The sequence below is a fragment of the Zeus faber genome, assembly GCF_960531495.2.
Source record: "Zeus faber genome assembly, chromosome: 9".
NCBI lineage: Eukaryota > Metazoa > Chordata > Actinopteri > Zeiformes > Zeidae > Zeus > Zeus faber.
In genome coordinates this window covers 1,115,015-1,132,514 of record NC_137197.1, presented here as the reverse complement: position 1 = coordinate 1,132,514, position 17,500 = coordinate 1,115,015, and the positions used below count along the sequence as shown (strand labels likewise).

The 17,500-nt window shown below is 44.5% G+C and overlaps 1 protein-coding gene across 2 annotated transcripts in view; it reads left to right on the top strand.

Annotated features, from left to right (window-relative positions):
- Positions 1 to 17,500, top strand: part of spint2 (serine peptidase inhibitor, Kunitz type, 2) — a 29,215-nt gene that overhangs the window by 4,904 nt on the left and 6,811 nt on the right. Inside the window, exons 2-9 of one of the 2 annotated variants that reach the window (XM_080006858.1) lie at positions 4,291 to 4,821; positions 6,295 to 6,465; positions 12,207 to 12,278; positions 12,578 to 12,649; positions 15,529 to 15,582; positions 15,672 to 15,833; positions 16,611 to 16,676; positions 16,764 to 16,934. In XM_080006858.1, the coding sequence (XP_079862984.1) occupies positions 4,371 to 4,821; positions 6,295 to 6,465; positions 12,207 to 12,278; positions 12,578 to 12,649; positions 15,529 to 15,582; positions 15,672 to 15,833; positions 16,611 to 16,676; positions 16,764 to 16,934 (1,219 nt within the window). In that variant the 5' untranslated portion in view covers positions 4,291 to 4,370. The remainder of the gene's footprint in view (positions 1 to 4,290; positions 4,822 to 6,294; positions 6,466 to 12,206; positions 12,279 to 12,577; positions 12,650 to 15,528; positions 15,583 to 15,671; positions 15,834 to 16,610; positions 16,677 to 16,763; positions 16,935 to 17,500) is intronic. The other variant, XM_080006859.1, reaches the window with a different exon arrangement.

The window sequence follows — 17,500 nt, the reverse complement described above, 5'->3', positions numbered from 1 at the left end:
TATTATTATATTATATCATTATTATTATATTATATCATTATTATTATATTATTATTATATTATATCATTATTATTATATTATATCATTATTATTATATTATCCATTTGAATTCAAAGATTTTCAAATGATTTCTTCCAGAAATAGAACCAAACATAAAACTGGAGAAGAAAACAGTCACTGTGTGTGTGTGTGTGTGTGTGTGTGTGTGTGTGTGTGTGTCAGTGTGTGTCAGTGTGTGTGTGTGTGTGTGTGTGTCAGTGTGTGTCAGTGTGTGTGTGTGTGTGTGTGTGTCAGTGTGTGTCAGTGTGTGTGTGTGTGTGTGTGTGTGTCAGTGTGTGTGTGTGTCAGTGTGTGTGTGTGTGTGTGTGTGTGTCAGTGTGTGTGTCAGTGTGTGTCAGTGTGTGTGTGTCAGTGTGTGTCAGTGTGTGTGTCAGTGTGTGTCAGTGTGTGTGTCAGTGTGTGTCAGTGTGTGTGTGTCAGTGTGTGTCAGTGTGTGTGTCAGTGTGTGTCAGTGTGTGTGTCAGTGTGTGTGTCAGTGTGTGTCAGTGTGTGTGTGTCAGTGTGTGTCAGTGTGTGTGTCAGTGTGTGTCAGTGTGTGTGTGTCAGTGTGTGTCAGTGTGTGTTTCCTGTGTAAACAGTGTGTGTTGTTGTTGTGAACGTGGAACTTGTTCCTCAGTCGCAACATGAAAAGTAGAATTTGTGAAAAATCCTCTAAACGTCATCTTCATCATCATTCATCAGCTGGTAGGCTCAACCAATAGAGGCTTGGGTGGGTGTGGTCAGAGGTGGGCGGGGCCTCAGATAAATACTGCAAATGTAGTTTGATATCCACAAGACTTTGGGTGCATTTGTTTTGTCACTCTAGTGGTTCTGCATGATTTGCTTGGGCAGAGTTAAGAGTTAAGACCAAGAAGATTTGGGGTGCGCTTGTTTGTGCGTGACAGGGCGGTGGATTCCATGTCAGCTTGTTTATCACTGGGGGTGGAGCTCCAAGGGTCGCAGTCAACCTTGGGTGTGTTTGGTATATAATGCATCTCGTCCAGTCAACAGCGGTCAAACAGGGCGTGGCCGGTGGAGCGGTGCAGGTGGGTGCAGAGAGCTGCGATGTCACAGGGCGTCAAACCTTCATCTGTTTATTCACCTTGTGGAGAAGCTGCCTGGATCGGTGGTGACAGGGGGCGTTTGTTTTCCCTTCAGCGCCTCCCGATGGCTGGGCTCAGTGGTGGGGTTAGACGTGGATGCTCTGTTTGAGGCCAGGATTACAGGGCGGGTGGGAGCTTGTTCCTCAGTGCAGCACCTCCCGGTCAGTGGAGCCTAGGCGGGTGGGGTTGATGTGAAACTGGGAAGAAGAAGAAGAAACAGTCTTTATTTATCACGCAACACACACACACACACATGCTTGATGGTGCCGGTGAAATGGTTCCTCTGCATTGAACCATCCTGGCTTGTCCTTCCTCCGGGGGCACAGCAGGAGCAGTGGGCAGCGTACGTGGACGCGCCCGGGGACCAGGTGATAAGTGTCCATCGCTGGTCACACCATGATGGGTGCATGTTTTGGGTGGGGGTCCTTACTGACGTGAGGTGGAGGAAACCCCATGTGAGCACGGGGAGAACATGCAAACTCCACCCAGAAAGGCTCCTGTTTGGGAGATAACCCACCAGAGCACGGTGCCAACAGCGCCCCAGGCGGGAATCGAACCCAGGACCTTCTTGCTGTGAGGCAGCAGTGCAATGCACTGCGCCACCGTGCTTCCTTGTTATGGAGCTCTTCCTGTTCCTGGAGATCGTGAAGCTTCAACAGCAGGTCTCTGATGAAGACCTGCAGACAGACAGGCAGACAGGCAGGCAGACAGACATATTGTTTTAGTCCAACTGAAATTCTAAGCGGTGCAGTGTTGTTGTTGTGTTCAGACTGTTCACATCTTCAAAGCTCCACGTTCATGTCTGGTACAGTCGGGGGGAGCCGTGTCTGCCCCGCCCCGCCCGCCCCACCCCGCCCCGCCCCGCCCCGCCCCGCCCTGCTGGGCAGCAGTTTGCAGCCATGAGCTGGATCTTCAAACATCACGTCACATCAATCCTGTGGCAGGTTCTAAAGGAAGGAGAAGAACTGAGGAGCATGTGTGCGAGAGAGAGACAGAGAGACAGACACAGGGCAGATGCTGTGACCCAGTAAACAGGTCCTCAGGGAATAGCTGCTGTGTCTCCATGGCGACCAGAAGAAATATCAGGACACCCCATCCACCTTCCCTCCATCCATCCATAAACCCATCCACCTAGAAGAAGAAGAACAGTCTTTAATCGAGGCCTCTGCCTCACAGCCAGGAGCAGTGGGCAGAATTCATGGACGCTCCCGGGGACGAGTGTCCATCGCTGGTCAGACCATGATGGTGCATGTCTTGGGTGGGGGTCCTTACTGACGTCAGGTGGAGGAAACCCCGTGTGAGCACGGGGAGAACATGCAAACTCCACCCAGAAAGGCTCCTGTTTGGGAGATGACCCGCCCTGAGCACGGTGCCAACAGCGCTCCAGGCGGGAATCGAACCCAGGACCTTCTTGCTGTGAGGCAGCAGTGCAGTGCGCCACCGTGCCACCCATCCAGCCACCCATCATCCACCCACCCATCCATCCTTATCATTCCCTGCATCCACCCATCCTTCCTGAGCAGTTTCCTGTGGAGGTGATGTCTGAACATTAACTAGTTCATATAGTGAAATATCATAATATTATGATGATAATATGAAGGTATCACGTCATATCCTACTTATTATAATGATGTACTATTATCAGCCACACGCAGCTCGGCTGCCCCCTGGTGGACACTGTTCCAACAGGCTAATATAGATAAACATCAACTCCTATGTAACATCTAGAACAACTCATTACATATGAATCTTGCCTGGATGGGGCCAGAAGCAGATCCATTACAAACGCAAAAAACACATAAAAACAAAACAAAACAGGAAAACAAAAAAACAACAACAAACACAACATATCTAATTCAATTTAATGGGTTTTGAAGGTACAGTCCCGAGCCAACTCAGCAGGTTGAATGCCCTTGCTGGGGAACTCCGTTTCCCACAATGCAGCGCGGCAAGATCCGCAAACTGACAGCTGGTGCTCCCCAAATAATAAAGAAATGAACTATAACACATTGAATAATAGTCAAAAATAATTACACCGTGAAGTGGCTATATGCATACAAATAACAATAACAATAATAATAATAATAAAATAATATTGTTATAATAATAATAATAATAATAATAATAATAATAAAATAATAAAAATAATATTGTTATAATAATAATAATAATAATAATAATAATAATAAAATAATAATATTGTTATAATAATAATACTACTACTACTACTACTAATAATAATAATAATAATAATAGTAATAATAATAATAATAATAGTAATAATAATAATAATAATAATAATAATAATAAAATAATAAAAATAATATTGTTATAATAATAATAATAATAATAATAATAATAAAATAATAAAAATAATATTGTTATAATAATAATAATAATAATAATAAAATAATTATATTGTTATAATAATAATACTACTACTACTACTAATAATAATAATAATAATAATAATAATAGTAATAATAATAATAATAATAGTAATAATAATAATAATAATAATAATAATAATAATAATAATAATAATTGAACAATAAAACATGAAAACATTAAAGAACGCAATTTATCCCGGGGTGAAGTAAATTCACATATATATTTAAAACAAAACAGACAAAATGAAAAATAAAATAAAATATATGCACCGATGTATGACCAGAAGTTAGACACCAACTGTTTTCACCTTCAATTTGATCTTTTCATCAACTCTTCAAATCCTCAAGGTCAGGGTGGAGGCGGTGGTGCTCTCTGGTGGTGTCTCACCTGCAGCACAGCTGAAACGCCTATAACCTGCTTTAACGTCAAACTTTATTAGAAACAAAGTCTTTACTGATCAATAGCTTAATAATAATTAGCTCAATAACTTTATTTATTCAACACATTTCTTTGTGTGTTCGCCTATTTCCACATTTATCACCACATCAGGGTGTTCCCAGTTCTTTTGTTTGTTGTTTTAACCTGTGCTGTCAGTTTACTGGGTGAACAGCACAGTAGGTGTGTGCGCCTCCACTTCCATTCTTCTCTGATGTAACGAGAGGCGAGCGCTGGGAGGCCCCGGTGGGCGGGGCTATGGGCGGGGCCAGCGCTCACCTGTACTTCCGTTTTTTACTTTGTTTTTCCTTTCCACAAAAGCCTCGAAGCAGGAAGTGTTCTCATTCAACCCGTTCGGCTTCAAATCCATCTCACTGCGTTGTAAAAGCACCCGACACGCCATGCTCCCCCTGAGGCCCCAGAAGCCCCGGGCGGCCCCCGGAGCCCCGGGCCCCTGGCTGCTGCTGCTGCTGCTGCTGCTGCTGCTCGGCCAGGTGAGCACCGCGCTGCGCTGCGGCTGGGAGGCCGCCGAGGGGGGCCTGGACCCCGCGTCACTGCAGGCTGGGGCCCGCTACCTGAGCGCGGCACTGGAGGAAGGCGGAGAGGAGGGCTGCCTGGAGGCCTGCTGCAAGAACCCGGAGTGCCAGCTGGCTCTGCTGGGGCCCCGGGACCAGGACCGGCCCCCGCGGTGCTCCCTGCTCCACTGCTCGGTGAACGGCCGGGATGTGTGCAGCCTCAGCCCGGACAGCCGCTCAACGGTGTTCCGCAAGAGGACGGAGGAACCGGCCAAGAAGAACCGCTCAGAGGTCCCGGAGGCCCTGGAGGGCCAGGAGAGGAACTCCACTGCCACTGGTAAAATACCTTCACCGTATTTATTATACTTGTTCTATTTTATTATTTGTTTTATATTTGCTCGATGTGCTTTTCCACGGTTCTCTCCTTTTGTTTTTCTAGTGATTTGGTTTAAAACACAAAAACACAACAAAGTACTTCCCGTGCTACTGTAAAATATAATAATAAAAATTATATATATATATATGTGTGTGTGTGTGTGTGTGTGTGTTAATGAACGTCAGTACAGAAGAAGCTGCGCTTCCTTCTTTCTTTTCTTTTCTTTTGTCTTTTATCATTCATTGCGTGCCGAGAAATCTATGATATTATAAATACTTGGCTTAAATCTATTTTTCTGACAAATGTTAAGCTTCTTAAGACATTTAATAGTATCAAATATGAATCCATGAGCTGTTAATTTCAACATTGTGTCTGATTCCATTTATTTATTCACATCGTTGTATCATAAAAGCCTCAAATGTCGAAACAGCTTTTTAATAAAACACTAAGACATAAACAACCCTTACACTGTTCCATTAGGGAGCGTGGAGGAGGCAGCAAATAATAATGATGATGATAATAATAATAATAATAATAATAATAATAATAATAATAATGGTATGATAACAGATTTAGACCAAATCACTAAATGTAAATAGTTTTTTGTAAAAGCTCAAGTTGTGAATTATTCTCCTGTTTCCTGGTGACGCAGCTCAGTGGAGTCTGCTTCAGGTCGCTCCACCTGTTCAACCTGCTCCACCCATTAGAGTTTAGACATTGTAAACTCTGCAGAGAAACAGTACTTTAATACTACTGTAGTACTACGTTAGAAGGGGGCATATTGTTTTGTATTCCACAGGATAACACGACAGTATCTGGGTGTAGTTCCTCCGTCTGTGCTCTCTGTACCTCGGCTCAGTTTTTTGTTTCTTAAACTGGAGATTTAAGTGGAAATACGTCCGATTCTTTTGTAAAAAATCAAATGCTGTCATCGTTCTTTTATTCAACTGTGGCTTTATAACAAACATCCTTCGGGTGTCTGTGTTCTGCATGTGCTGGTTCCAGTGGCGGTGGCGGGGTCCGCCACAGCGGGGCTGCATTAGCTACAGCTGCACAGCGAGCTGTGGTCAGCGAACTGTGGCTAAGATAATAAGAAGAACAAATCAGATGGGATTCAAACCCACAACTTGCAACAAACTAAACTAAACTTTTATTAATAAACTCAAAAACATTGTGTTTCATAATGAGGTGGATATTTAATCCTTTAACTGTGACATGAAAGAACACACACACACACACACACACACACACACACGCGCACACACACAGCTGCTTGAGTCAGACAGACAGGTAGAGAGTGAGACAAGCACTAGAGCAGGGTTCTTAGGCGTGGCCTGACTGATGGATCTGTTTGCCTTAAACCAGAACAAAACATCCACTAAAACTCCAAACCTCTTCTTGTCTGTCTCTCTACCCATCTGTCTCTCTTTCCAGATGCCTGTCGTCAGCCCATGAGGGTGGGGCCGTGTCGTGCCTCCTTCCCCAGGTTCTTCTACGATGTGGCCAATAAGAGCTGTCGTCACTTCATCTACGGCGGCTGCTCATCCAATCAGAACAACTTTAAGAGCCAGGAGGCGTGTGAGGCAGCCTGCCCAGGGGTCACAGGTAATAATAATAATAATAATAATAATAATAAATATAGCTGCAGGCAGCAATACACAGAGTCCAGATAAGTCGTGTTGGGTGTGTTTTACAGTTTTCCGGGTTCTCACCTCCCACCGGTCTGTCATCTCCTGGTTGCTTGTCTCATGGAGCAACCACTTTGCTGTCTACACAGCTCAACCCTCCTGTTCTTAGAACAACATCCATGTTTGCCTGTAAAGCAGAACTTGTCATAGTAAGAACTCAGCGTGTTGTCTGGAAGCAGAGCTGCTCCCTCAGTGACGCTCGTCGTTTGGTGCCGTGTCAAGCAGCCACCATGTAGTGACGCAGTGACTACTTCCTGTCATTATTTAAAGTTTTCCAGGTCCTAGTTTTCTGATAAAACGCATCATCATCAAATACACACTTTGTATGTTACGACTCCCTCGAATCCCACAAAGTAAGCAGGGTCACAACACTGCATCTAACACGGTTATATCCAAATACAACGTCTTCATTTACTAAAAGAGCAAAGAGATCAAATATCAGTCCAACAGCCCCGCCCACGTCAAACAGGTAAGCAGTACACACACACACACACACACACACACACACACACACACACACACACACACACACACAGTGTGTAACCACTACAGTGTGATGGAGTCTACACTACACAGCACGATGTGATTGGACGTTCAGAACAACAACCTGAACATTTATAATGAATTGGATGATGATGTCACAAAGCGTCTTACTCCACAAACTTGTCTCGCTGCACCACCCGACTGCAACTTCTACAACCTTGGTGTCTGGGTGAAGCTCCAACGTTCGTCTACTTCAGCTCAAATTTTATGGGTTTTTCACAAATTTATGCACCAAATGTGGATCAGTTTGAATCAACTTGACCAATGAGATGTCTGAGACGTCCCGGGTCTAACGAGCGGGCTGGACCCCTAATAATAATAATAATAACAATTATAATAATAATAATAATAATTATAATAATAATAACAATAATAATTTTATTTCTATAGCACGTTTCTCAATGCTCAAAGACACTTCACATTAAAATCTTATTGAATAAAATTAAGCAGAAAGAAGACAGGTAACAGCTCACCTAGACACACCTGAGTGTAGAGCAGAGGCCTCTAGTGGTCAGAGGGTGAAACAGCAGCTCGCTGACCAAACAGTCCCTGGAGGGAAAAAAAGGATTTTGTGTTTACAATAATTAATGCAAATTCAACGAGGACCTGCAAGATATAGATTATTTTTGTCCTTGATTCCCATTTTAAACATCTCTGAAAATATAACAACATTTTTTTTAGATGATAGAGGTCCAGGACTACTTTTCAAGAGGTTTATTTGTCATATTCATAAGTGACCACCACAGAAAAACCCACATTGTCGTGCATTTCTAAAATGGCCAGGAGCAGCCGAATCAGTTGAAAAAACCTTTCTTGAAGGAAAATGGGATTTTTCCAGATTCGTGTCCTTTGTGGTTTTCGTCTATCTCTCAACGTATTTTCAAAACCCAGTTTGATTTATAAATAGTAGATAAATGTTAAACCGTGGAATTAAATATTCCCTTTAGATGACTTGGGGAAACACAGTTCACTTACCGAGACGCTGAACAGCGCTGACAACGCAGATCGATCATTTCCTTTAAAGCGAGCGTCCAGGTGAAGATAATTCCTCCATATTCCATGTGATGTAATGTTGAACTGTTTTGATAGAGTTCAGCCTTTAAATCTTATGTGTTTTATACACACACCTGGATTCATTGTTGCGTAGGCGGCGTAACACGAGAAGAAGAAAAGCTGACGTCACTTCCGTAAACAAGACGCGGAGCCTTCGGAAAACTAGACTAACTAAACAAGTCACAGCTTTAAAAATATTTGCTTGATTCACACAAGTGACACCTGGTTTGGAAGCTCTGATTGTCCACTTTCAAATGACGTGGAAAGGAAAATGGCACCAAAAGCATCTAAAATCTACGGTGGGTCACAAATAACTTTCATACATATAAGCAGTGAAATGTCTAAACAACGCACCCGGAGATTATACAGAATAGTAAATAAGTAGCTAAATTAATTCCTACCTAGCAACTAACTGAAACGGATTCCTTAAACGTGATGCAGTTAGTGAATTGAAAAATAGAAATAAAATAAAATAAGACTCAAAAAGATAATACAGAGTGAGGATACAAAATGGAAGGGAATAGAGTTATATATATGGTATAGAGTATTATGTATATACAGATGCAGTAAAGTACATGTGAATAAAGTGAGTATGGAGATATACGGTACAGTATACAACAGTCCTACACAGCCATACAGTAACACCCACCAGAACAGCAATACAAGTACTCCTCACTTAATGACTCTGTTATATACAGTATATACATATACAATATATATACAGGAACTCCTCACTTAACGACCCAGTTATATATATATATATATATATATATATATATATATATATATATATATATATATATATATATATATAAGTATATGTCCTCCCTCAGCACCTCCATAAATCTTCTCTTTTCCTCTTGCCTGGCAGCTCCACCCTCAGCCTCCTCCTCCCAATGTAACTCTCATCTCTCCTCCACACGTGTCCAAACCATCTCAATCTGGCCTCTCTCACTTTTCCACCAAACTGTCCAACCTGAGCTGTCCCTCTAACGTCCTCATTCTTAATCCTGTCCATCCTTGTCCCTCCCAATGAAAACCTCCACATCCTCAACTCTGCCACCTCCACTTCATCCACCTGCCTTTTAGTCGGTGCCACCGCCTCCAAACCGTACAACATGGCTGCTCTCACTACCGCCCTCTACACCTCCCCCTTCACTCTGGCTGGAACCCTTCTGTCACAGATCACCCCGGACACTCTTCTCCACCCGCTCCACCCTGCCTGTACTCTCTTCTCCACCCACTCCACCCTGCCTGTACTGTCTTCTCCACCCTCTCCCGCACTCACAGCTGCTTTGGATGGTCGACCTCAAGTTCTTAAACTCATCCGCCTTCTCCACCTCCACTCCTTGCATTCTCAGCTTTTCTCCGCCCTCCCTCCCATTCAGGCACATGTATTGTGTCTTACTCCTGCTGACTTTCATTGCTCTTCTCTCTAATGCTGCCTCCACCTCTCCAGGCTCTCCTCCACCTGCTCCCTACTCTCGCTCCAGATCACAATGTCATCCGTGAACATCATAGTCCACAGAGACTCCTGCCTGACTTCATCTGTTAACCTGTCCATCACCATTGCAAACAAGAAAGGTCTCAGAGCTGATCCTTGATGCAGTCCCACCTCCACTTTGATGCCTTGGTCACGCCTACTGCACACCTTACTACTGTCTGACTGCCCTCATACATATCCTGTACCACTCTTACCTACTTCTCTGCCGCCCCCGACTTCCTCATGCAATACCACACTTCCTCTCTCGGCAGCCTATCATACGCTTTCTCTAAATCCACAAAGACACAGTCAACTCCCTCTGTCCTTCCCTGTACTTTTCCATCAGTGTTCTTAAAGCAAACATGTCATCTGTAGTACTCTTTCCTGGCATGAAACCATACTGCTGCTGGCTGATCCCCACCTCTCTTCTTAACTGAGCCTCCACTAGCCTTTCCCATAGCTTCATGCTGTGGCTGATCAACTTTATTCCCTTGTAGTTACTACAGCTCTGTACGTCTCCCTTATTCTTGAAGATGGTACCAGTACACTTCTTCTCCACTCCGGCATCCTCTCCCTTTACAGTGTATATATATTATATATAGTGTATATAATATATATATATATATAGTGTATATAGTGTAATAATAATTATGATAATAATAATAATAATAATTATTATTATTATTAACACCTGGTATCAGTTAAACAGAATCTAATCTTCATAGTTTAAAGCTTCAAATCAATTTCCTGCTTTTCTGTGTAAACATGACCAGGTTGATTCAGGTGAAACTGTGTGTGTGTCTCTGATTTAACAGGAGCTAGGCTAGCTGATCCCATCCACAGCCTTGTATTGAGCTAGCACGGTTAACATGCAGAACTGTCTTTTGAATGGGAAAGAGTCTTTAAATAAGCGTGTTCAGGTCGTCTGCTTCCTACTTCCTGTGATGTTATCAAAACAGGAAGTGAATGAGTCATGGTGTTTACGACTCGTCAGTCAGGTTTGAAACGCGTCACGGAGTCCGGACTGGAAAGAGTATTACATCATATTAAAACGTTCAAATCCTACTGATACCACCTTTAAACACAAAACTACCTTCTCTCTCTCCCCCCTCCCCCCCTCTCCCCCCTCTCTCCCTCTCTCTCCCTCTCTCTCCCCCCTCTCCCCCTCTCCCCCCTCTCTCCCTCTCTCGCTCCCTCTCTCTCTCCCTCTCTCGCTCCCTCTCTCTCCCCTCTCTCTCTCCCCTCTCCCCCCTCTCTCTCCCTCTCTCTCCCCTCTCCCCCCTCTCTCTCCCACTCTCTCCCCTCTCTCTCCCTCTCTCCCCCCCTCTCCCCCTCTCTCCCTCTCTCGCTCCCTCTCTCTCCCTCTCTCTCTCCCTCTCTCGCTCCCTCTCTCTCCCCCTCTCTCTCTCCCTCTCTCCCCCTCTCTCCCCTCTTTTCTCCCTCTCTCTCTCTCTCTCTCTCTCTCTCCCCTCTCTCTCCCCTCTCTCTCCCCTCTCCCCCCTCTCTCCCTCTCTCTCCCCCCTCCCCTCTCTCTCCCCCTCTCTCTCCCCCTCTCTCCCCCTCTCTCTCCCCCTCTCTCTCCCCTCTCTCTCCCCCCTCCCCTCTCTCCCCCTCTCTCTCCCTCTCTCCCCCCTCCCCTCTCTCTCCCCCTCTCTCTCCCCCTCTCTCTCCCCCTCTCTCTCCCCTCTCTCCCCCCTTTCTCCCCCCTCTCTCCCTCTCTCCCTCTCCCCCTCTCCCCCCTCTCTCCCTCTCTCGCTCCCTCTCTCTCTCCCTCTCTCGCTCCCTCTCTCTCCCCTCTCTCTCTCCCCTCTCCCCCCTCTCTCTCCCTCTCTCTCCCCTCTCCCCCCTCTCTCTCCCACTCTCTCCCCTCTCTCTCCCTCTCTCTCCCCCTCTCTCCCGCTCTCCCCTCTCTCCCTCTCTCTCTCCCCCCTCTCCCCCCCTCTCCCCCCTCTCTCCCTCTCTCGCTCCCTCTCTCTCCCCCTCTCTCTCTCCCTCTCTCGCTCCCTCTCTCTCCCCCTCTCTCTCTCCCTCTCTCCCCCTCTCTCCCCTCTTTTCTCCCTCTCTCTCTCTCTCTCTCTCTCTCTCCCCTCTCTCTCCCCTCTCTCTCCCCTCTCCCCCCTCTCTCCCTCTCTCTCCCCCCTCCCCTCTCTCTCCCCCTCTCTCTCCCCTCTCTCTCCCCTCTCTCCCCCTCTCTCTCCCCCTCTCTCCCCCTCTCTCTCCCCCTCTCTCTCCCCTCTCTCTCCCCCCTCCCCTCTCTCCCCCTCTCTCTCCCTCTCTCCCCCCTCCCCTCTCTCTCCCCCTCTCTCTCCCCCTCTCTCTCCCCCTCTCTCTCCCCTCTCTCCCCCCTTTCTCCCCCCTCTCTCCCTCTCTCCCTCTCCCCCTCTCCCCTCTCTCTCCCCTCTCTCTCCCCCTCTCCTCTCTCTCCCTCTCTCTCTCCCCCCCTCTCCCCCCTCTCTCCCTCTCTCGCTCCCTCTCTCTCCCCCTCTCTCTCTCCCTCTCTCCCCTCTTTTCTCCCTTTCTCTCCCTCTCTCTCTCCCCTCTCTCCCCTCTCTCTCCCCTCTCTCCCCCTCTCTCTCTAGGTTCCGTTCTTCCAGTCAACTCCAGTTCTTCCTCCACGCTGCACCGTCGTACTCAGCCGGACCCCGCCCCAAGTATTGATCAACCGCCCCCCGCCCCCTCCCCCCAGGTTCAGAAAGTAAAATCCACTCCTGGATTGAGCGTCCACCCTGGAGGGAGGGAAGGCCTGGAAAGGGGTTTTGAACTTTCTGGACCTGGAGTTTTAGACGTGCGATGGCCACCGCACGGCGCCGTCGTCCATCATCTCTGTTTTCCACCTTAAAAACAAACCTTTCCTGCTTTTTAGTATTTGAACGGCACAGCATGACATGATCTGCTGAGCCCCGGTGGGATGTGTTGGATGCTACTGTAACCATGGCAACCTCTCCTCCAGATGCAGCGCCGTCCCTGGATGCCGAGGACGCTCCGGAGGAAGCGCAGCCGGACACTGCAGAACCAGAAGCCGGTGAGTGGAACAGCAGGACCGTGAAGGAACCTCCCAGAACCTGGAGGTGATCAGGTGATGGGGTCAGGATGACGACCCCCTGGGGTTGAGGGTTCAAGGTTCAGGGACGTCATCAGCGCGGAACCACTGGGTTAGAGCCCTGCTACTCCCCTCCTTCTTTGTCCTCTTACACTTAACTTACACTTAACTTACAATTTACTTACACTTAACCTAAACTTTTACATGACATTACATTACATTGATCAGACACTTTTATCCAAAGCCACTTACAATTATTCAAACAGCGACGGACGCAGCCATCAGGAGCAATGAGGGGTTAAGTGTCTTGCTCAAGGACACTACAGCATGCTAGCAGGAGGAGCCTGGGATCCAACCAGCAACCTTTACATGACTAGACCACCAGCTCTACCTCCTGAGATACCATCCCCGCTCTAAACTAAACTTAACTTACACTTAACACAAACTTAACGTACACTTAACGTACACTTAACTTACACTTAGACTAAACTTAACTTACACTTAATGTAAATTTAACTTACATTTAACCTAAACTTGACATTCACTTAACCTAAACTTAACCTAAACTTAACTTACACTTAACCTAAACTTAATTTACACTTAATTTACACTTAATTTACACTTAACTTACACTTAACACAAACCTACCCTAAACTTAACTTACACTTAACTTACACTTAACTAACACTTAACCTAAACTTAACTTACACTTAACCTAAATTTTACTTACACTTAACCTAAACTTAACCTAAACTGAACTTACACTTAATGTCAACTTAACTTACACCTAACATAAACTTAACTTACACTTAACCTTAATTTACACTTAACCTAGACTTAACTTACACTTAACCTAACCTTAACTTACATTAAACTTACACTTAATGTAAACTTAACTTACACTTAACCTAAACTTAACTTACTTAACTTACACTTAACTTACACTGAACCTAAAATTAACTTACACTTAACCTTAACTTAACTTACACTTAACTTACACTTAACTTACACTTAACCTAAACTTAACTTACACTTAACTTACACTTAACTTAAACTTAACCTAAACTTAACTTACACTTAACCTAAATTGAACTTACACTTAACCTAAACTTAACCTAAACTGAACTTACACTTAATGTCAACTTAACTTACACCTAACATAAACTTAACTTACACTTAACCTTAATTTACACTTAACCTAGACTTAACTTACACTTAACCTAACCTTAACTTACACTTAACTTACACGTAACGTAAACTTAACTTACACTTAACCCAAACTTAACTTACTTAACTTACACTTAACTTACACTGAACCTAAAATTAACTTACACTGAACTTACACTTAACCTAAACTTAAGTTACACTTAACCTAAACTTAACTTACACTTACCTAAACTTAACTTACACTTAACTTACACTTAACTCACACTTAACTCACACTGAACTCACACTGAACTCACACTGAACTCACACTGAACTCACACTTAACATAAACTTAACTTACACACTCACACAGACCGCCTAAGCTTAACTTGCACATAACTTACACTTAACTTACACTTAACGTACACTTAACCTAAACCTAACCTAAACTTAACTTACACTTAACACAAACTTAACCTAAACTTAACTTACACTGAACACAAACTTAACCTAAACTTAACTTACACTTAACCTAGAATAAATGACACTTAACCTAACCCTAACTTACACTTAACCTAACCTTAACTTACACTTAACTTAAACTTAACCTTAACTTATACTTAACTTAAACTTAACCTAAACTTAACTTACACTTAACCTAAACTTAACCTAAACTTAACCTAAACTTAACCTAAACTTAACTTACACTTAACTTAAACTTAATTTACACTTAATTTACACTTAACTTACACTTAACACAAACTTACCCTAAACTTACCCTTAACTTACCCTACACTTAACTTACACTTAACTTACACTTAATTACACTTAACTTACACTTAACATAAACTTAACTTACACACTCACACAGATTTATCCTAAGCTTAACTTACACTTAACTTACACTTAACGTACAATTAACGTACACTTAACCTAAACCTAACCTAAACTTAACTTACACTTAACTTACACTTAACTTACACTTAACACAAACTTAACCTAAACTTAACTTACACTTAACCTAAACTGACACTTAACCTAACCTTAACTTACACTTAACTTACACTTAACCTAGACTTAACTTACACTTAACCTAACCTTAACTTACACTTAACTTACACTTAACGCAAACTTAACTTACACTTAACCTAAACTTAACTTACTTAACTTACACTTAATTTACACTGAACCTAAACTTAATTTACACTTAACCTAAACTTAACTTACACTTAACCTAAACTTAACTTACACTTACCTTACACTATACCTAAACTTAACTTACACTTAACTTACACTTAACTTACACTTAACGCAAACTTAACTTACACTTAACCTAAACTTAACTTACTTAACTTACACTTAATTTACACTGAACCTAAACTTAATTTACACTTAACCTAAACTTAACCTACACTTACCTTACACTATACCTAAACTTAACTTACACTTAACTTACACTTAACTTACACTTAACCAAAACTTGACTTACACTTAACTTACACTTAACTTACACTTAACTTACAATTAACCTCAACTTAACTTACACTTAACTTACACTTTACCTAATCTTGACTTACACTTAATGTGTCACCATGGAAACTGTATATTGATAAGATGATGATGTCCCACTCCCACAAAGCTTTGAGGAAGGAGAAACATTGGGCCTCACAAGATAACCTGTCTGTCTGTCTGTCTGTCTGTCTCGCTCTCTCTAGTATCTACCACCTCTGAGGTCTCTCTCCCTAAAATGTCAGCTGACGACTTTGCTGGTATGTAATGCAACAGAGCAGGTCCTACTGGGACAGGCTTAGTCCAGTTAGACAGAGACCAAAGTAACCCAGCGCCGTTGTCCAATCAGAGCGTTGTGAGGCGGAGCCTCAGGTGGGGCCGTGCCGCGCCTCCCACCAGCGCTGGTACTACAGCAGCCAGACCCGCACCTGTCAGTTATTCGTCTACGGCGGTTGCTGGGGCAACAAGAACAATTACATGAGCGAGGAGAGCTGTGTCAATGCCTGTACTGGTGAGCTCCCTGTTTCCATGGCAACACTACAACACCACTGTCCCCTGTTAATAAGAGGAGATGAATTGTTTGTTTTCCTTCGAAGAGGCAGCCATCTTGGATGCTCCTCCTCACAGAAGGATCAGTACAGATGTTCAGTGAAGATCTCCTTTCCTCCTCCTCTTCTCCTCCTCTCATCCTCCTTCTCCTCCTCCTCCTTCTCCTCCTCCTCTTCTCCTCCTCCTTCTCCTCCTCCTCCTCCTCTTCTCCTCCTCTCATCCTCCTTCTCCTCCTCCTCCTCTTCTCCTCCTCCTCTTCTCCTCCTCCTCCTCCTCCTCTTCTCCTCTCCTCCTTCTCCTCCCCTCCTCCTCCTCTTCTCCTCTCCTCCTCCTCCTCCCCTCCTCCTCCTCTTCTCCTCCTCCTTCTCCTCCTCCTCCTCTTCTCCTCCTCCTCCTTCTCCTCCTTCTTCTCCTCCTCCTCCTCCTCTTCTCCTCCTCCTCTCCTCCTCCTCTTCTCCTCCTCTTCTCCTCCTCCTCCTCCTCTTCTCCTCCTCTCCTCCTCCTTCTCCTCCTCCTCCTCTTCTCCTCCTCCTCTTCTCCTCCTCCTCCTCTCCTCCTCCTCCTCTTCTCCTCTCCTCCTCCTCTTCTCCTCCTCTTCTCCTCCTCCTCCTCTTCTCCTCTCCTCCTCCTCTCCTCCTCCTCCCCTCCTCCTCCTCCTCTTCTCCTCTCCTCCTCCTCCCCTCCTCCTCCTCCTCTTCTCCTCTCCTCCTCCTCCCCTCCTCCTCCTCCTCTCCTTCAGTCACAGTGTTGCCATCCTCCAGGAAGGCAGCAGACATTGAGCAGCAGGGGTCCCTGTCCTTCCAAGGTAAACAGTTTGGTTTCCAAACCCCTGGTTCTGGACCCCAACACACCCGTCCCAGGGCCAACGGTTGACCTTTGACCCCCCCTGCAGAGTCCTGTGCGGTGGAGGCGATCACCGGTCCGTGCCGCGCCGCTCTGCCCATGTATTACTACCACACCGGCACCAGGACCTGCCTGGTGTTTATCTACGGGGGTTGCCGCGGCAACATGAACCGCTACAGCACCATGGAGGAGTGCATGACACGCTGCGCGGGCGCTAAGGGTAAGCTAACGTACACGTAACGTACACGTAACGTACACGTAACGTACACGTAACGTACACTTAACACTCACTTAACTAACCCTTAACTAACCCTTAACTAACACTTAACTAACACTTAACTAACACTTAACGTACACTTAACGTACACTTAACTTACACTTAACGTACACTTGACTTACACTTGACTTACACTTGACTTACACTTGACTTACACTTGACTTACATTTAACTAACACTAAAGATACACTGAACTATTACTTAACGTACACTTAACGTACACTTAACGTACACTTAACGTACACTTGACTTACACTTGACTTACACTTGACTTACACTTGACTAACACTAAAGATACACTGAACTAATACTTAACGTACACTTAACGTACACTTAATGTACACTTAACGTACACTTACACTTAACGTACACTTAACGTACACTTAACTTACACCCTAACGTACACTTAACGTACATTTAACTAACACTAAAGCTACACTGAACTAATACTTAACAAACATTGAACTAACACTAAAGTTACACTGAACTAATACTTAACATACATTTAA